The following is a 22,313-nucleotide window of genomic DNA, read 5'->3' as shown; positions in this document are numbered from 1 at the left end:
AAGTTTAGCAGTGTCATTTTCACCTTAATTTCAATTGGCAGAAATACGAAGAACATTTATCATTATAATACTGTTATACACTTTGTACATTACATATTTCAAGCGATCGTGGATTTCAACAACAGATGTTGGGAAATCCTCTGACGGTTAGCATTGGGCAGGATATTTTTGTCAGTGTGAACACGCCCCTCTCGGACTTTGACGTGAAGATGAAGGTAGACTCCTGCTATACACTACCGACTCCGGATGCCGGGAACCAATACAAATTTTATCTGATCAAAGATGGGTAAAGTATCATTTCTCAATAATTTTTAGTACCTGTTAAGCATATTCTGGAACAAAGGAAAACTTCTTGATTCTTTCTAATGAACAAATTGTTGAAAAAAAAAGCGAAACAAAATAATAGTGTTGTGCATTGCTTAAGTCTCGCATTCTTCCGAGTCTCGCGACCAGTTGAACGAAAGGCCCTGAAGAAAGGTGATTTGTAATTTCTTTAACTGAAAACTTGTTTGTCTTTATTCAATTGTGGTTAACAACAGGTTTTTTTTCTCCAAAATTTGTATTCGTCATAACCGATTTTTCGACAAACCATTACAAAACTGAAAAAAAACTGGCTATCATTTTGCTGCGAGAGTCTGAGGAATGCAGGACTACGTCCTGTTATGCCATTCGCTTACACCTAACCAATCATCGGTTATTTCCAGCACGGACGTGGAAGGTCAGTGATAATACGCATAATCACGTGGGATTCATCCGGGCACTCCCTCCCCTCTCTCTCTTCCTCTTCACCCCCTTTCTTTCCCCATCTCTTTCCCTTCCCTCAAATGCGTCTTTTAATTTACAAGGCCGAAATCACTGACTGTCCGGCGCCGGGAAATGGTATTAATATAGTGTTATCCTTGTCCGGCTCCTATCTGTAGTTGGGATATCAATATCTTACAGACATCTTTTAGCTTTTATATATTTTTGGCAATTTTGACATCTGTTTGTAATATTATTTGCGTTATCTTTACGATTGTAGGAAAGATATTTCGCATCTATGGGTGTGTATTATTTTTGTCACAAAAATCGCTTTATATCCAATGACTTCGTCAATATAATGTTTGTCATAGTTCCCTACTGTAATATAAGTCGGAATGCTTTTCATTGGTTATAACTCATTTGGATGCAATTGCTTGGCTTCAGTAAATAATGACGTGAATTCAAGGAAGACGTGACTAAATATACGTTTAATGTGGAGATTATTTGAAATGTAACGTAATGTGTGATAAACAGTGCTTTAAATTTGAGTTAATTTCATATCAGGTATATTACATAGAAAGATCATAAATGAAATCGTTTCAATTATTTCGCCAATGAGAGCAAATTAAAAAAAAACACCTTTTATGGCTCATTTCATATAATCTTATGACTAAACTCGTAATCAAGATGACATTATTATAGTAAAAATATTTTGATAATGAAAATTACATTTGTAATTGCATTACCGAAAAAGAAACTATAGAATACATGCACTATACGAAATTGATGTTTAAACTATCTCTAAGTATGAATACAGCTGTCGTTACAACGGATTCAAGGATGAATGCAGCGATGCTAATTTTATTTTTTTAATTGAAATATTTTAACAGATGCTCCTCTGATATGAACACACACGTGCTGTACCTATCCTCTCACGATACCAGGTTTGTGTTCCGAGACTTTGAATATGACACCAATCAGGACAACCTTTACCTATTCTGCACAGCTACATTTTGTAACGTGACCGACTATTCGTCAGCATGTGACCAATCATGTCACAGCGTCAAGAAGAGATCTGTCCAATCAGCGTCTCAAAATTTTCTGCGACGAGTGGAGACCTCTGATGTTTTTCATCTGTCTAAAGGTATGCCTGTCTTACCTAAATACATTCTAATTATGAATCTGTAAATCACTTTTTGTGTGTACTGATAAAGACATGCAATCATTTAATCAGAGTAAACAATTTAATGAAGAAATGAAAAAGATTTTTGCATCTTTGTCGACGTACTGTAAGCCTACTAAATTCCGCGGTGACGTAATTTCAATTTCCATGCTTAACTTTGTTTCGCGACGAGTCATTTACGCGATTATGTTTCATGGTTTAATTGTGCCTATGATAAAAGATGCTGCACCGCTGTAGAATGGTATCAAAATCAGACAGACGAATCAGAATTTTCCTTCAGTTCAAAAAGTGTCCATTACCACCATTGGAAAGTTTGATATTCTTATTTTGATTCAATATAAAACTATTAACAAATAAATAATTGCGTCATTAAAAAATCCATGACAGTATGTTTTATTTGGAATGAAGTACTGATTGGAGTGGACAAAGAGCAAAGCATCTTTTTCCGTGTACTTTTGTGCTAATTAGATACATATCTACACTATTAAACATAAGTTATTGTCAAATGGTGAGTATCGTGTATGCTCTTTTGGCGATGGAGCATCTTTCACACATTTTCGTGGTGATTCATTCTGGCGATTTTGAAATATCCGAAATTAAATTTAAATAAAATGGTTTACAGTATATCATAAACATAATAGACACTAACTGTGACCTACATTAAAGAACAGATAACTGTTTGATTAAGTGATTGTATCTCTCATGATACAGCCAGACAGTGATTGTAGCTCTCATGATACAGTGATGTAGTGATTGTATATTTCATGATACAGCCAGTCAGTGATTGTAGCTCTCATGATACAGCGATGTAGTGATTGTATATTTCATGATACAGCCAGGCAGTGATTGTATATTTCATGATACAGTCAGGCAGTGATTGCATCTCTCATGATACAGCCAGACAGTGATTGTAGCTCTCATGATACAGCGAGGTAGTGATTGTAATTCTCATGATACAGCCAGGCAGTGATTGTATCTCATGATACAGCCAAGCAGTGATTGTACTCTCATATTCCTAACTATCCCACACGTATGACCGAGTTAATTGCCTGTAATCACGGAACGTAGTTAGTGTACCTGTGTTTGAAAGATATTTGGTTAGACAATATTCCTGAGTTTATCATCTGTATGTGTAATCTATATAATTGTTTTACTTAAGTTGATTTTAATTTATTTATTTTGTAAGTTTGTTTCGAGGTATTGGGGCCGGATGTGGTCATTCATGGTCCTACTCCTTTTAGCAATGGTCTATTATGCATCTTTTCAACCGCTATACGTTTAGTACTTCTGTTTCCACAGGTCGCTCAAGACGGGGCACTGGAGAGCAGGATGAAGTTGATACTTCCGGTCATGCGCAGTATATCAGTGTGGACGACCATCTATTTATAGCTGTGATCGTCAGTGCTGTAGGAATATCTGTTATTGCTATCTTTGTAGCGATTCGCAGATACAAGAAACCAAGGTCAAGGCCGATTGACACTATATAACTGTGATATGGTATCGAGCCAAGGTCAAGGCCGATTGACACTTTGTAACTGTGATATGGTATCGAGTCAAGATCAAGGCCGATTGACAAATATACTTGTGAATTTTGCTAAAGTTATGTACAAACGCAAGTTCCTGTTCATTGCACCTGTGATTTGGTATACTTTATTAAATACTTTTTATTGTTGACGATGTGGAATATATTAAGATACATCGGGTATGTGTAATTGGAAAACGGTCGTATAGTCAAGCATTTCTGAATGAATATTTCAATTTGTAATACTGTAGTAATACTTTGTTTTTGTTGTTATTCATATTCAACGAAACCAATTGCTTGACTTCACCTTGTTATCATGGTATTGCTTACATTCTTAAGACAACATAGAGTAAACTTCACCCTTGTGAAAAGATCTATATTCTTACATTGATCGACTGAAAATACAAGAAATAACGTTGTGTTTTCGGCATCATACGATTAAGTTTTTTTTTACTTCGAGTCAGCTGACTCCAGCTAACTCATCAGTGGAATGTACATATATACATCATTACATAATATTCAAATGATATAAAACACAAACATAAATGAAGACAGAAAACAATCGTTTAGTATAGGGATCTAAATATTCAATTCTCCGTGCAATGAACTTTCTATTTCTTTGGAAAAAAATACACGTGTGTTGTCTTGCATATATACATAATGGGTCTATTTCATGTACCACGTAATACGCAATTACATTTGTGCCGGACTGATGAGACTATTTGTAAAATTTCTGTTGAAATGACGTTAGCGAGAGTTGTAACGAAGCTGTGCGCTTCGTTGTTATATTTTTCCGGAAATTGTATTTACCGAGACTTCGACGAGACTTCGCTGGGCACGAGGTCTCGGAACTACGCCGAGACTTTCAGTTTTCTACCGGGCATTGAGAGATGAGGAGTCAGTTTTGAATCTGATGTATTTTTTTTATATCTATCGCCCATCCTTTCCCTAATTTGCTGTTATCCTGTATAATGGAAATGCGTTAACATTACAGTTTTTATATTTTTCGCTGTCAGTCTATATTTTTTGCTATATTTTTGAGTTTCAAATACTTGTGAAGTTGAACTTGGCATATCCCGCTTTTAGACGTGTTTCGATAGTGATTATTAGTCTTCTGTAAAATGAATTTGATGTCGTCGAGTATCCATGCTCACCAGTACCTGTGAATATTATAGCGAGACATAGGAATCTGCAAGCTAACGGGGCAGTCGAACCCAGGGCAAAACAAATTAAATGTATCATTCTACTATATGTTAATGACAACGGTCTTAGCAAACAAGTCGTTACAATATCATCATTTGACGTCATTCCATCACCAATAGATACAATAGTCCCGCACAAACGTTATCAAGTATCGCTTAGTACGTGAAATAATCCCATTATTTTGATAAAAGAAAACATCCATCGTCGTTTGCGTGAAAAAAAAAAATTCATTGATAAGAAGCAATTGAATTACATGGATATGACACTTGGCGTTATGGTGATAGGCTACAATTTATTTCCTTTGCGATGTTCACTAGGGACGCCCAAACTTCCTCACCGCTTGCTTTAATTTGATCTTCCCCGACTGTAAATCCGGACTGGTTCCATGACGCTTCCGCCGGACGTAGTTCATAGGTGTATGAATACTTCACGCCGGCCTTGACCTTGGCCCAGTCATAGGTCCCGCCTGACGCGGTATCTGTATTGAGATAGAAAGAAACAGTAGCCAATAGGTTATAAACATTGAATACACAGAATAAAACTGTAACAAAAAGTTAAGATAAATTAATTAGTAGATTTTTTTTTACATTTGACTACTCTTTCCCCTTTTTCGGTTGTGTTCATTATTATAAAAGATTTTCAAAACAGTTCAAAATTTTTGTAACACGTGTATACTTTTGTCTACACGCATTATTAATTAGTGATTTGGGAGAAAATGAACAGTTGGCTTTTCTGTGTTATATTTTATATCCATTTTGTAGTTTCAATCCATTTTGTATAAAACATTGCTTATTCATTCATATCAATCTAAATTCCAGAATCATAAATGTTTTAAGAGTCATCTCTTTACTTACACAGAATATCCGGCGGTGTTCCTACCCGAAACGTTTTCCCATGTACTGCCTTCAACGCAGACATGCTTGCATCAGCAACGCGCAGCTACAAGGAGACATTCAAATGGGTTATTTCCTTATTCAAAAGAAGGATGGATTTACAATGTTAATATATATATATATATATCTTACATGAGTAAGGTCAAGTGGTCAGGGATATATAAACCCTCGTGAATAATTTTAAATCTTTTACTCCGGTTGAGATATTTCTGTCCACCTTACAGACACACTTTTTTATTCTTTTTCTTCCATACTTTGACGACTATAAAATACAGCTTTTTTAGAAACATTCGTCATCGGAACATCGCAATACGTAAATTTAATGACGTCGCCGACAATAGCCGTTGTATGTATTGATGACGTCACGTCACTGTCTAGTGCATGTGAGCTGTCTTTCCATATCCAGGTAAACAAGCCTTACTCTATCAACTTTAGAATAACCCTTTCAATTATGGGATAATAGCCTAGAAATAACCATTTTTTGTTAGTCAGATGGCTTGGAAGATGTGTAGCCGTTCGGCGTCAGCATCAGTTGGGAATAAGCGAGAAACGACAGAAAAGCTACCGCTCGTTCACGCACACTCAATATCGACTTCCGTATGTTATCAGTTTCCGGTTCCGAGAAAGCTTATGTAGCCGGATATTGTACAATATCTGGACTAAGCCACTGAGGTAGATGTAAACATATCATTATCCAATTTATTGACAAAACTTAACGTTCACTAACATGACAATAAATAATGCAAAATATAATCACCTCAAATAAATAAAGAATATTATATGGCAATAACCTCATAATCAGGATTAAGCCAAAGCCCTCGATCTGATATTGGGTCCTCGGGCTGATATGACATGTGATATAAATTTTGCCATGTATGTATGTAACAACGTAAATTTATGTTTAATTTTGTTTATCATATACTTGAACACCAAGAGTTAGATTCCACAAAAACTTTCTAATGTGCAAAAATGGAGATACGTATACCCGAAGTTCACTCAGAATCAGATTCTTTGACACATACTCTTATCCTTTTGTTGCTATTATTGCTGATATTTAAAATTTAACATTTCCGTTTTGGTATTTTACCTTGCTTCGTTTGTATATGAGATAGTCTAAGTCTATAAGAGTGAATTTAACACACGTTCACCTTCTCTTTCCATGATAATGCTGCAGGAACGCGTCTCCAAATTCCAATACATCAAGCATCTGACGTCCCATTCGGGATACGTCAGTTTGACGTCAAAATCATGTAATGACGTCATCAATCAGTTCAGGTGTTCCGAATGATCCATGGTCTCGAATAGACTAGATTGCCTGCCGTAGTATTTCTACTCTCCGCTAGGCTTTGCTCCGAAAATACAACGGCAGGTCAGGGCTATCGATTTTGGGAATTTGATTGGCTAACGTTCAGGGGATATTCCTTTTCAAAATGGCGTCTGCATATTTTCGCGAAAAAATACCAACATCTGTTTTTTGGAATTTATGACCTCTAGTCTGCTAAACAATAGTAAATTGCAAACAGTATTAATTAGTTATTGATGGAAAACAACTTTACATACCATCAGTTGTGTATTGAACGTTGAAACGCGAAATCGTCTTTTGAAGCAGACGCTCGGGGGTTTTCCGGTACACACTCCATGACGTCAGCGTAAAGTATGGAACTTCAGATTTCGTATGTGAGTACAGGTGTTCCGAATGATCCATGGTCTCGAAGCGAAGCAATCAGGAAGACCTCCGAAAATCGTGATATGTATATATGCGGACCGTCGGTCTGATACGTGGTACACATTTTCTGACTGGCGGTCTGATATGGGTCACCTGCAACGTGAATTAAGCCGTATTACACAGGGCGGGAATGCAGTATTTACTACTAAGTATATCGAAGTTTCGGTTAGGGTCGACACCGTAACACCAACGACTCTGCGGACTCCACAATCTCCACGATCGGTCCTTAAATATGAAGATGATATAACGCCATAAATTATTTTTTTTCACATATATTATGCCGCTTTACACAACAATAATGTAAGTTTCCATTGTTAATTCGATTAGGTATGCAATACTTACATCAGTGAATGTGTATTCATAACCGTCAGGGTTGGCTGAAGGTAGGAAAAAACCAATCAAATGTGTCAACATAAATGTGACGTCATTGTCTCTGCCGTAGTTACGTAGTAACTGCAAAATGAGCGTTATACGATAATATTTAAATAAATCTCTATATGAAAACATTAATGTGAGTCCTTTTCTTTTTAAAAAAAATCAAAGAGTTGAAGAACGATGTGATGTTAGCATTTTGCTATTTCAAATTTGATTTTTTTTTTAAATCTACATTATATATTGTATTACAATTGTTTTTTTTGTAAATGTGTCAAAGGGCGGTATATATTGATTAACATTCTTTTATTATTCGCTGATTGTTTAATATCTGTCAAGAAGACTTTAAAATTTGAATTTGAATCCTAGAATAATATAACCGTGATATCAACTATTAGCAACATACTCTGTATATTACCAATTCGATCCGAAATGCATGGTGTTTCTCAATACGTGTACACAATAAATATCGCATTATGGTCAATTCAATAATTGTGACGTCATAATAATTTACGTCATTAATGATAACATACCTAATCTGCAGTCCACACAGCAACAGCAGGGGAAATCCACTATCTGGCATGGATTCCCGCCTCGACCCAGATTACGGGTTTTGGGTTCTGAGAAGGCTTCCATATCTAAAACATTCATGTTACAAACAAAAAATAACAGGACATCAGGCAAAATTGCAAATGTGATCAAGTCGAGTTTATTGTTATTAGTTTTTTTGTGTTTTTTTTCTTTTTCAACACATTCTATTGTATATAAAAACGAAGATATGACAATTCTGAATTGTGCGGAAATTGAATTAGTGTCATTTTACATAGTTTGTAATATGAACCGGGTATACAAATAATAATTTTAATGAGTACCGTACAAATAATTACACGTATCGCTGTTTGTAGCATTTTTTATCATATGAAAATGTGTCAACAAGTTAGGGTTCTTTTGTTTATATCATTAGTTTTCAAGAGTTTGTTAAGTGTTCTGTCATAATATGCAATTTTTGACCAGTGTACAATCATTACATATGCCGCCATTTTGTTTCAAATGTGCCCTAAATAAAGTCCGATTGTGATGAAAGTCACATTACTAAACTGACTGAATGTTGTAGTCCAGAAAAGGCGTATTTTTTATTTGTTTTTATACTACAATGAAGAAAAAAATCCGAGAATGGCGTGAAATCCCGACGTTATCATGACGTCACATCACACTGAATTAGAAAAAAAAATATATGGAAATCAATGGAATCTTACGTTATCAAGTAGTCTGAAAAAAACTTATTATAAGTATTGATGTAACTATATTGTTTAACTTCATCGCGTTATGAAATAAATTTTTGCATACTTTTGTGGGAATCCTCCACGCGGACTTACACAGTTTTTGAAACATAATTTCTTCCATGCCTCGATGAAGTTAAAAAAATGACATCAATGCTTAAAAATGGGAATGTAAAACTATATTGATAATTTTGCAGAGACGCCGAAGCTTTTAGCTTACCATTCATACTACACTTATTATCACCTTCTAAACAATTTATTTGAAATGTATCCGTCGTCCTAATTAACGCGCGTTTGTTAACTTTCACTATGCAATACCACAGGCACCTGTATTTTTGTTTTTTATAAATATTTTATTATAATAGATGACTTGGTAGTATTCTCTGATATATATATCACCAAGCCAAGTTGTCAGATTAATATTAGTTTACAAATACCTGTGTACAAGAAGGCATAACAAAACCCAAACTTAATTTGCAATGATAACATAGAATACTCAGAAAATCATGCATTTGTTTGGTGTTGTAACTTCATCTTAAGTTATCTGTAACATTCTGAAATGATTATTGCTGTTAAGAAACTTCAGAAAGGAAAGGGTCTGTTTAAACCCAGAAAACGAAAATGCGTCTACTATTAACTAAAAAAACATTATATAGAAAGACGACATTACTATAACGTGTTCTAGCTACATGACTCTGCTTCTTAAAATAGTTAGCGGCACTGACTATTTCTGGTCACCAGTTTTCCCGCACAAATGCAATATTGCTTTTGTATAATGGAAACTAAGAATACTAAAATGTGCTAACACTCACTCATCATATCGTTTACCGTCTGCTTGACCAACGGTCAAAACCACAAAATTGATGACCAAAATAACTGTGCTTCGTCTGGACATATTCACGCGGATAACTTTAATGACTTTCATTTCTAGTCTTTTTGTACGAAACTATGGGCCTTAAACACACTTACGATTCAATTGATGAGCACTTCCAGTTTCACGCACGCGCAGTAAAGTTACGTCACTTACGACACCAAAGCTAGTCTTCTCATTTTCAAATATGGTCAGTCTCACGGAGTCTTTATATAGTACTTGGGTGAATCAATCTATTTACAGATCAACTTTATGATACACATTTATAACTATTTCGCAATACCAAAAGTTTTATTTAGACATTAGTGGGCTAGCAACACATTCTCATTTATGTAGCATTTAGACTGTTTGAAGTTGATATGAATACATTTCATATGTCACAATTTACTTTTCTCTCGAATATCAAGTAAGAAATAGTTAAAAGCTATCAAAACAAAAGAAAAATGTCGATTGTTTCACTTGTTTCAACGCTACGGAGTATCAATCGATCGGTAAATTTTGGCTCCATTGAGGGACAAAAAATAGTCCCATAGAGAAATCCTGATCTATTTTCCCTATTTCAGTGTCTTTGGTTTTTGTTTTCAGAAATTGAGAAATAAATCTTTTAGCTATATATATTTCAAGGAAGAATGACACAGTTTTTCCAAATTCGCAATGTAAGGCTTTCTACGAAGTATGTAAAACAATGCCTTTGAGATAGGTAGATGATGGATAATTCTATATAAATTGTTTTGTTCTCAATAATCATCTTTGATTAACGATGTTACGACGCGGTCACATGGTATTATTTCTATCGAAAACAAGTGAAGACAAATACGTATTTATCTTCAGTTACAAGTTACTTACTTTACATCATTACCACCATAAACAAGTTTTAGCTTCTTTATTTACTTCAAGATAAAAAATATTAAACAAAACACCAATTAATTGCGCCCCGAAAACAGAGTGCACGATGTCCTAATATTATGTTGATATCCTTGATGAAAAGGCACTGTCATACGTGACTTTGTATCTAGTTTAATGTTTCCCACGGCATCTACTTCGACATTGAGTACAATAGGTGCAAACATACGTGTGAGCTCAGAGCATGACTACACACCGCCTGGTAAACCACATTTAGCGAGGGAGTACTATGTGGCAATAGTGTTTTTTTCAACTACAACATAATAGGTGTAGTACAACATCATCAAATTCGTTTACCGCTCACCTTTTTTTATCCCTACCAAAAATATACTCAGTTTAAGAGACAATGTGAAATATTCATTTCCAAATTACATTTCAATGTTATAACGTGATAGCTACAATAAAGATATGGTACCAAATATAAAATTAATTTTGTTGCATGTTTTTCCATAAATATGTAGATTAGAAGTTTAACTGGCAAACTGTCTCTTTCAGGAAAGTAGTTTTTTCTCAAACCGACTGTCCGCCATCTTTATGCCACACATGTACGATATGGCGCCGCATTAAAAGTACCAGGGGAAGCGGGCACTATTGAGGCATGATACACTTTAATATAGAATATCAGACATCAGCATAAGTATCTGAATCTATAGATAAATCAAACAGCAAACGTTGTCGAAATAACTGAAATTTCTAAAATAAACAAGCAATTATCAAAAACAATATATGTAGATAATTATATGCCAAAGAAATTTTCTTTAAACAGACATTCATTTACTACTCTGTATTATTATTTGTTTTTTTTTATATTACAAAAAAAGTACAATATTGACTTTTATATCATTGGATATTAATGAATGTACGTGGTAAGGAAGTTTATAAACCGCCCAATCAAAAGCAGGAAAAGACATTAACTTCTTACTAAGAAAAAAAAGAAGCTTTTAAATCTTGTATCTCTCATAGGCAAGAAATATATGAAGCGCGAATTCATTTTTACAGACTTTACATCAAAATTTCCTTTCTTAAAAATGAATCAATGAAACATATTCTGCTAATCGATGCAAGATTTAATATTTATAAATTAACTCTGTTGATCTCTGCGCACATATAATAAAGTATACACATGGCGTCCAGTTCTGTGGATGCATATATTATTAACCGGAAACTGACATATTTTGATTTTCTGATAACAAGAAAATATGATGATACCGTGTCTTTCACTTGAAAATTCAAACACGCAGACGTTTTTTGTTAAAAAACCCGTATCGTGTATTGGTGATGGAGTATCATTAAAAAGCGGTACCAAGTCTTTATAGAACCTTTCTAATTATCAATTAATGAAACATATTCTGCCAATCGATGCAAGACTTATTATCTAGAAATAAACGATGTTGATCTCTTCGCACGACATAACAAAGTATATACACGCATTAGGTGGCATACATTATTAACGGGGAACTAATATATCTTAATTTTCTGATAACAAGAAAAAAGGATGATACGGTCTTTCATTTGACAATTCAAATACGCAGACTTTGTCTATAGTATATCATCCATCAGATGACTTTCGAACATGAATATAAATATTGATTGTTTTTCTCGTCAGTCTCTCCTTCTGTAAACCTATTAACACAAAGTCGTTTTAATACATAGAGCTTTGAGAATCGAGTTTAATTGTTTCTGACATTGCAACTTTTGTGTGCCCACGTACGTTGTCCTGATAAAAGGAAACACCTTTAAACAGTTCTTGTTTTTACGAACGGCGGTTATCAGCCGCCCTAGCAATGTTGCTTAGCATATATGCATCTTTTACAGACATTCAACATGCAACGTGCAATCCTCTACCAGAATTTAACGTGCAATCCTCTACCAGAATTTAACGTGCAATCCTCTACCATAATTTAATGTGCAATCTTTTACCAGACTTGATGAGGCAGAAGGTCAATAAGTATTCTCGCTGCGTCTTTATTTAACATTTTTTCAAATACAATACTTCCGAGTTATAACGCGTTTCTTAACTTTATATGAGGAGATTGCTTTTCCTTCAATATTGCATTACATAATGGCTCGGTACACGTGTACTAAGATGTAAAACATGTATTGTTACAAGGCATGATAACCAGAACCGTCCCGGTCAATCAACAGAGGGATAGGCTTGTTACGTATTGACTCGCCTTCGTATTTTCTGTTTATTTTAGGTCTATGAAACTGTATATCCAAGTATCACAGTACTGCAAAACGAACAGAGATTTCAGCTTTCACAAAAAAGTACAACAGTTTTCCAGAAAAAAGTCCCCAATAATGTTAAATATTACTGGATGCACCATATAAACCTACAGCCTACATATATCCTTGTTATTGCGTGATATGGCTCATTGTAAATATGAAATTAGCAGCAATTGTTGATATTGTTAATATCAAAATATCCATTGTAGATTAACATAAGAAACAAACTGAACTGTTGGTATTTTCCCTTGGAAGCATTATTAGTTCCACATGATCGACCATTGATTCCCTCCTTTGTCCATTGATTCCCTCCTTTGTCCTTTGATTCCCTCCTTTGTCCATTGATTTCCTCCTTTGTCCATTGATTCCCTCCTTTGTCCATTGATTCCCTCCTTTGTCCATTGATTCCCTCCTTTGTCCATTGATTCCCTCCTTTGTCCATTGATTCCCTACTTTGTCCATTGATTCCCTCCTTTGTCCATTGATTCCCTCCTTTGTCCATTGATTCCCTCCTTTGTCCATTGATTCCCTACTTTGTCCATTGATTCCCTACTTTGTCCATTGATTCCCTCCTTTGTCCATTGATTCCCTACTTTGTCCATTGATTCCCTCCTTTGTCCATTGATTCCCTACTTTGTCCATTGATTCCCTACTTTGTCCATTGATTCCCTCCTTTGTCCATTGATTCCCTCCTTTGTCCATTGATTCCCTCCTTTGTCCATTGATTCCCTACTTTGTCCATTGATTCCCTCCTTTGTCCATTGATTCCTCTTGTCATTCTTTGTCCATTGATTCCCTCCTTTGTCCATTGATTCCCTCCTTTGTCCATTGATTCCCTACTTTGTCCATTGATTCCCTCCTTTGTCCATTGATTCCCTCCTTTGTCCATTGATTCCCTACTTTGTCCATTGATTCCCTCCTTTGTCCATTGATTCCCTACTTTGTCCATTGATTCCCTACTTTGTCCATTGATTCCCTCTTTGTCCATTGATTCCATACTTTGTCCATTGATTCCCTCTTTGTCCATTGATTCCCTCCTTTGTCCATTGATTCCCTCTTTGTCCATTGATTCCCTCTTTGTCCATTGATTCCCTCCTTTGTCCATTGATTCCTCTTTGTCCATTCCCTTTCCTCTTTGTCCATTGATTCCCTCTTTGTCCATTGATTCCCCTTTGCCATTGATTCCTCTTTGTCCATTGATTCCCTACTTTGTCCATTGATTCCTCTTTGTCCATTGATTCCCTCTTTGTCCATTGTTCTGTCATTGATTCCTCCTTGTCCATTGATTCCTATTTGTCCATTGATTCCCTTTTGTCATTGATTCTTCCTTTGTCCATTGATTCCTCCTTTGTCCATTGATTCCCTACTTTGTCCATTGATTCCTCCTTTGTCCATTGATTCCTTCCTTTGTCCATTGATTCCTCTTGTCAGCCTTTGTCCATTGATTCCTCCTTTGTCATTGATTCCCTACTTTGTCCATTGATTCCCTATCCTTTGTCCATTGATCCTCCCATCCTTTGTCCATTGATTCCCTACTTTGTCCATTGATTCCCTCCTTTGTCCATTGATTCCCTCCTTTGTCCATTGATTCCCTACTTTGTCCATTGATTCCCTCCTTTGTCCATTGATTCCCTCCTTTGTCCATTGATTCCCTACTTTGTCCCATTGATTCCCTCCTTTGTCCATTGATTCCCTACTTTGTCCATTGATTCCCTTTTGTCCTTTGTCCATTGATTCCTTCCTTTGTCCATTGATTCCCTACTTTGTCCATTGATTCCCTACTTTGTCCATTGATTCCCTACTTTGTCCATTGATTCCCTCCTTTGTCCATTGATTCCCTACTTTGTCCATTGATTCCCGACTTTGTCCATTGATTCCCTACTTTGTCCATTGATTCCCGACTTTGTCCATTGATTCCCTCCTTTGTCCATTGATTCCCTCCTTTGTCCATTGATTCCCTCCTTTGTCCATTGATTCCCTCCTTTGTCCATTGATTCCCTCCTTTGTCCATTGATTCCCTACTTTGTCCATTGATTCCCTACTTTGTCCATTGATTCCCTACTTTGTCCATTGATTCCCTCCTTTGTCCATTGATTCCCTCCTTTGTCCATTGATTCCCTCCTTTGTCCATTGATTCCCTCCTTTGTCCATTGATTCCCTCCTTTGTCCATTGATTCCCTCCTTTGTCCATTGATTCCCTCCTTTGTCCATTGATTCCCTCCTTGTCCATTGATTCCCTCCTTTGTCCATTGATTCCCTCCTTTGTCCATTGATTCCTCCTTTGTCCATTGATTCCCTACTTTGTCCATTGATTCCCTCCTTTGTCCATTGATTCCCTACTTTGTCCATTGATTCCCCCTTTGTCCATTGATTCCCTACTTTGTCCATTGATTCCCGACTTTGTCCATTGATTCCCTCCTTTGTCCATTGATTCCCTACTTTGTCCATTGATTCCCTCCTTTGTCCATTGATTCCCTACTTTGTCCATTGATTCCCTCCTTTGTCCATTGATTCCCTACTTTGTCCATTGATTCCCTCCTTTGTCCATTGATTCCCTACTTTGTCCTTTGTCCATTGATTCCCTACTTTGTCCATTGATTCCCTCCTTTGTGCATTGATTCCCTACTTTGTCCAATGATTCCCTACTTTGAAATATTAATTTTGATCACACGACTCTGTCACTACTCGTGTTATGTTTGTCTTCAGCATAGGGTAGTGACTGACTTTTGTAAGTTTCCTGTCAACAATAATATATATATATTTGTGTTTGTGTATTCTGCATTTGCATATTACAGAGTTATCTGCCCTTGCGGGTAGGTATATATTGTTACCTCATGTGTTTGCGAGCGTAACGCCATACTTTTTGGAGAAAATAACGTAACCTTGGCTCACAAAATAATGACGTAACAATTGATGCCTACCCGCAAGGGAGCTAACTCTGTACAATGCAAAGACAGAATAGGTGTTTATTGTAGCTAAAATGCTCAGAAATAATTTTTACTCAGGTCGTATTAAATACTATACTTATATATAGTGCAATAGATATGTTGCGACTTTGGGCACAGTAAAACATGCAATATTTTAGTTTGATAAAAACGTTTAGTCTAACATAAGTAAAATTATATTTCAGTTGATGTCTTTACAGTAAGAACATCTATATTTATATCGCAAGGAGGATTCGAGTTATATGTGCCAAAACTGGGCGAGGATTTTGATGCCAAAAGAAACAGTCAATTAAATATTAATGGTCGTTCATGGGATATTTATCGTATGGTGATCTCAGGCATATATGTACCCTTCAGCTTTGCGTGACAAATACAATAAGTATGATAATCTTGGTGACAGTGTACGGATGAAGACATTGTCATATATGGTATAAAGGGAGACGGACAAGTAACAACATAGTACAAAGGAAACCTAACATGATGGCGATTTCTTATATTCTTATGTTCAAGTTTGGTATTCTGATCTTACTTTTGACAGAAATTGTTTCCGAACTCTGTGAAATTCTCCAAAGTCAACAGTCCATTGACGTACAAAATCTGTTAGCATTTCATCCAATCGGTCTTCAGCAGTGTGAACGAAAATGTCTCTTGTCTACAACATGTAACATGGTAGCATATAGCATGAGTTTTATCACATGCTATATTGGTGGTTTGGATAGCTCGAATCAACTCATCGAAGGAGGCAACGATTTTATTGTGAAATTCCGTTCTGAGATCCAGACGACTGAAAATGGGCCTTGTGCAAATGTACAATGTGATGTAGGTTGTACATGTATTAATCTATCTAGCGGAAGTGCCTACTGTGATTGTAGGTATTGCGGTGAACCACCTGTTATTCACAACTCAACCCGTTCTTTCGACAGTTTAATTGTGGGATCTACAGCTCAATACACTTGTAACGAAGGGTATTTTGCACTTTAAGGAACATCAAAAAACAGTATCTGCCAGAATAACCTGACATGGACAACTCCAAGTCTGAAATGTATCGGGAATTACATAAAAGATACTTCGGTCGGTATCGTATTTAAGATTGTGGAATCTTTAGTCAACGGGACTGAAGCGGCAGCTTATTGTCGGTCAGAGGGTTCAGAACTGATGAAAATAAATACCACAGAGAGGTTTAACAGCGTCAACCAAAGTGTGGATGCCAACTCAAAGTATATCGTTGACGGGGAAGAGATAGAAGGCGTTTGGATGTACTCTGACGGAACCGAAATCAACACGAATGCTGAATATTTTAGAGAAGGAAACGCTCAAAATTGCCTAAGTTTGTTCGATGGCTATCTACGGCCCCGTGAATGTTTTAAAATGTGGCCTTTGATCTGTGAAAGGCGATAGACAACTACATGACCCGCCTGTTGTCCATTTGTGTTTAGTATATATTCCGTGTCAAATTTCATTCGCGCATATAAAACAAACAGTGTGATAACTAAATAAAAACACCATTTTAGTTTCCAGAATGAGAAAAAGAATCATTTGGTGTCTAGTATCCTATTACTACCTACTTGGTAGTCGACAACTTCTTCATAATAGAATAAGACATAAATGCAGTTGTTATTTAAGTTGTAGATACAACTGTAATAATAGACATCCTGTAATAATTCAATTTGGCTTGTTACGAGCATTTTCATTGGCTTAAAAATTAACTTTATCAGCCCATAAAGGAAAAAAATGGCGTTGCCGTTTATAACGTTGCTTCTGATTGGCTGAGATGACGGCGTAATGATTTCATAGACAAAAGAGTCCCATAATGAATTTTGAATATTGAAGAGATTATCTTTAGTAAATTGAATTACAAGGATTAATTTGAATATATTTTTTTATGTTATGGAGATATAACACAAAAATCTGAGTGTACTCTTATCATAAACCGCTTCACGGTTTATTTAGAGTACACTCAGATTTTTGTGTTATATCTCCATAACATTAAAAATCTATTCAAGTTAATCCTTAAATACTAGACATCACTTCAGTGTCAAACGCTGTTCGTAGAAAGTTTTAGCATTCTATAGATAATGAAGATATACAGGTACCTGTATATATTGAGTTATTATTGTTCGGAGATGAAAAATTTGTGAATAACAATTATGATATCCATAACAACGTGAATATATTTATTAGATTCAGAGAACATTCTAAAATGTGTTCATATACTTTGACAAACGATATATTTTGTCAACAAGTCTATGCTTATGAACGTTATCTTAGTTTCGATGTGTATTTATAAGTCCATATTGCCGTATCAGTTGTCTTTGTAACTTTGTAAGGATATCTATATAGACAAAATATTTTAATAAGACAACACAAGCAAATAAAGGCTAAATATACATTAATACATGTACTTTTTGTTTAGTCACATCACAAATCATTGTTTTTTTCCGCTCGTTTCAGATCGAGGATAGGGTAGTTTCAGCACGTATCTTTTGATCACTGGTTACGTGTATATCACAATGGGGACACCCTATGTCACCAGAAATTATATCGGGCACACGTTTCCACTATAAACCATGCAACAACGCGGTACGCTATCTTATCTAGTGAAAATGTCGTACATCAAAGATTGCAAATTGTAAAGATTACATGAAATTGTTATATCTTTTCAAATTAGCTTAGATGATGTAAACACTTCGACACAAATTTAAGAAAACATGCATAAAGGTCAACGAATTTTGTTCAAAAGTTATAATAATTCTACAACGTGAATAATTTAGTGATCGTATTTTGCAAACGTATATACATTAACCGTATATATAAGAGAGTCGACATAATAGTTCCGAGATCTGTTACATTGTACTTTGTGTCGCACGTGTGTGTATCCATAATAAGTTATAATATTATATAGTTATATATTGTATCATTATACGGAATTATACAAGAGAGTGAAGGTGGGTGACGTGATGAAGAGTTTCCAGGTTTTTTTTCTTTCAAATTACATTCATTAAAGGCTACAGAGGTCATGGCCTATTACGTCATTAAATCCAAGGGGTGTCCTTTAGTAACCACTAGTTCGAACTGTTTTTTGTAAAATTTGAAGATCTGGTCGACCTTTGCCCTGCCTACCTCCACGGATGTAGATGTTAACTGAACAATCATCTGGTCTTTCAATAAATGTTTTTGATTACAGTTACATGTAATGAACATTACGTCAAAAACAAAAAGAACTTACAAATGTAAATGATTTACACACGTATTTAATATTTAAGGCCTAATCATCTGATGTAAGTCACAAGCTTTGCAATCGTAATGGCCACAATTTCGGGTAATTGTTATATTGGAGCGGGATTGTTATAATATACAATTTTAGGGTTTCACTTATAATTACGTTTGTAAAAAAGCGTATAATTTTGAATTATGGTGTGTATTTGTTTTAGAAAAACAATTATATCAAATATTAAATTATTAATACTGAATAATTGTAGATCAATTAAATTAAAAATAATTCCCTTTTTTCAGATAAAATTACATTTTGAATACCACTGTAACAGTATGCAATATTTTCTTAATTCATTGCTTCTGTTGATATGGAAATTCAAGGACGTCATCAATCTACATTCAAGTATTGTGAAAAAAAAAGTTTTATTGATTTAATTTAATCTAGTATTTTTATAGCAATACGAAAATAGCTATGATCATGTGATCTGCAAATTCGAATTTTTTGACACAGAATAAATAGATGCCACGATACTCAGAAAGTATAAAGCATAAATTATATTGAGTTGAACCAGATTTAAATAAACGGCAAAACAATTTTTAAGATTTTCTTTTGTAACGAAAGACGTCGACATTGGCATAATCTTTGTGCCCCTTTGATGGTTAACTATAAAGGTCAGGGTGCCCTTCTCTAAACCAAGTACCGTGCCCCTTTTCCCTATGGGGAAAACTAATTGTGAAATGTTTTTTTATCTCCTATTCTTCATTTATTTGTGTTTCACAAGATCCTTAATTTCATTCTTAGTGGAAAAAGATCAAGTTCGCCTAACATCGCTGAAATCGATTACTAACAAATGAATCAATTTAAAATGAGATTTTTTGTTTAAATGCAATTATATTGATCTAAAAAACATTGATTTTGATCATCTTACATTACTTGGAAAAAAGCTTTCCAACTACGGTTAGTTCCTGAACGCGCTGCGAATGGATTCATATTATTTGTTTTCCTTTTATGATAAAATGGACAAAGAAGATACATAAGTAATTGTTTAAATGTAGACTAATTTTGCTTTGATGCCTATGTCGTACTTAAAACCTAAATATATAGCAATATAGTAATTTTGAAGTATTTATAAGGAGATTCAACATTGATATGATAGCAAAGGATCTGTTCTACTGCAGTTTCAGTTATCTGTCTCGAGAACAGGTCTTACTGACGAACAAATATTTACATTTCCGTGTATTTCTTGCTATATAACCTTACCAACTGGGAAATCGTTTACACTTGTGTAAACGCAGTCGGTTCTCGCTCAAGAATACATACACTGGAACACTGACTTCCGCAAGTAGTGTTAATGCGCATAATATTTGATCTATACTGTTTCTGTATTTTTAATTCTTTAATTAAACAATGTGAATGCAATGAGTATCTTAAATCATATTTCAGATAATAAAATATTTAAAAAATATTGTATCAATACAATGAAAGTGTTGTTGTGGAACTATGTTTTGTGTAGTGTCTGAACTTCACAACATTTCCTGCCAAATTGGAGTCAGCTGTTCCGTGATTCCATCAATTGATCGGCTGTTACATAAGATGTATAACGTTCAAAAAACGCAGTTTCATTTTATCAGAACAATACATTTAAAAGAAATAGTCGGTTGAAATGTATATATAAGGAATTTTTTGTTTTTATTTTTTGTTTGTTTACTGATGTGTAAACTGCATTTGTTGGACATATATTTCCACATAACGTGCTAACGTGCAACATTAAAAATAATTGTCCAAAAATGCAGTTTGCACATCAGTAAACAACAAAAAATGAAAATCATTCATTAAGTTTTTGCAGCACATTACCTGCCGTATGACGAAAATCAAAGTTAATTTGAATTTCTACCTCAACAGACGGTGTTATTCAACTCTCAGGATATTGAATAAACGATGCAGCTGTTGATTAATAATTTGTTTATACCACACGTGGAATAAACTCTGTACGCATTCTGATTGGCTGACACGGTGAACTTTGACCGATCTACTTATTTCTCAGTGCCACGTCATCATTGTCAGCGTCATCAATAATCAAATGACGTCATCCTATGTTGTGATCGCCACTTGACGTCTAAAACTGATGTTGAAAAACGTATGTATCGCGGTCGTTGTGTAAAAATACGTGACGTTTTCATACATGTTTAATTAACCTTTAGTACTAATAATACAACTTGACGGATAATAATTTAATTGATAAGTTTTGTAGATTTAACGTGTATGAAACGAACTAAATTTGGATGGTAATGGCTTGAGGCTTGGTGATTATCTGGCGGGAAATAGACGATGTTGTGTCGTGCGAATGCTTTTACATGTATACATGTAGTCCGACTTTGAGTTTTATTTTCTGGAAGCAACTATGCATATTTGAACTCAATAAGACGTTAAATGAGTATTATTTGACCCTAAAGATGTTCCCAATTAGAAGAATTTGATATCGAGGATTCTTTATCAAATGATGACTTTTCAATACTAATTAGTGTCTTTTATCTACTGAACATATTACTACACCTTATTTGCATATTTCGGTAAATACATTCATTTAAGGTCAAAGAGGTCATGGTGTATTACGTCACCCATTTCATCCGTGACATCCCTTCAGTACCCACTAATACGACATATTTTTGTAAAATGAAGATCTGAACAGGTCGACCTTTGCCCTGCCTACCTTCAAGGAATCAGACGTTCACTAATTGGTCAGGTAATCAAAGAAAATTTTACCCGCAGAGTGTCGTGGCGGGGTGTAAGATATCTTTTCTTTTCAATTAAATTCTTTTATTTCCTTAAGTTTACAACTTAATGGAATTGTAAGACATGACAAACACATATATATACAATCACATAGAAACTAGTACAATATCAAAGACAAGTTAAAATTGTTATATACATTGGAAACTTAAATTTGTATTTGGACATCGGAGTTGTATATTATATGCAGACAATTCGTATAATTTGAAATACGTTCTCAAATAGTATTAGTTTACTATAATATACGTCCTTGATAAAGGCTACACAACTTACAGGTTAAGTAAACAATACTTAAATAACTATACAGAAATTATTGATGGCGCGATCGTATTTTCATGACTTCAAATATAAATTTTGCTAATTTACATAGATCACTAATATTTTCATAACATAACAATTGCGTAAATTGTACATAGATGGTTCACGCCAATAAAAGAGGTTTTA

General features: G+C 35.0%; 1 protein-coding gene across 2 annotated transcripts in view; it reads left to right on the top strand.

Moving 5' to 3' along the window:
• The window catches only part of LOC138305565 (scavenger receptor cysteine-rich domain-containing protein DMBT1-like), a 37,071-nt gene extending 33,371 nt beyond the window's left edge, over positions 1 to 3,700 (top strand). For both annotated transcript variants that reach the window (XM_069245872.1, XM_069245873.1), the window contains 3 exons: positions 104 to 286; positions 1,632 to 1,885; positions 3,224 to 3,700. In XM_069245872.1, coding sequence (XP_069101973.1) covers positions 104 to 286; positions 1,632 to 1,885; positions 3,224 to 3,411 — 625 coding nt within the window. In that variant the 3' untranslated portion in view covers positions 3,412 to 3,700. The remainder of the gene's footprint in view (positions 1 to 103; positions 287 to 1,631; positions 1,886 to 3,223) is intronic.
• Positions 3,701 to 22,313: the final 18,613 nt, after the last annotated feature.

The sequence above is a fragment of the Argopecten irradians genome, chromosome 13 (genome assembly GCF_041381155.1).
Source record: "Argopecten irradians isolate NY chromosome 13, Ai_NY, whole genome shotgun sequence".
Lineage (NCBI taxonomy): Eukaryota > Metazoa > Mollusca > Bivalvia > Pectinida > Pectinidae > Argopecten > Argopecten irradians.
Note: the sequence above shows the minus strand (reverse complement) of the source record. Positions and strands in the feature narration are given on the sequence as shown.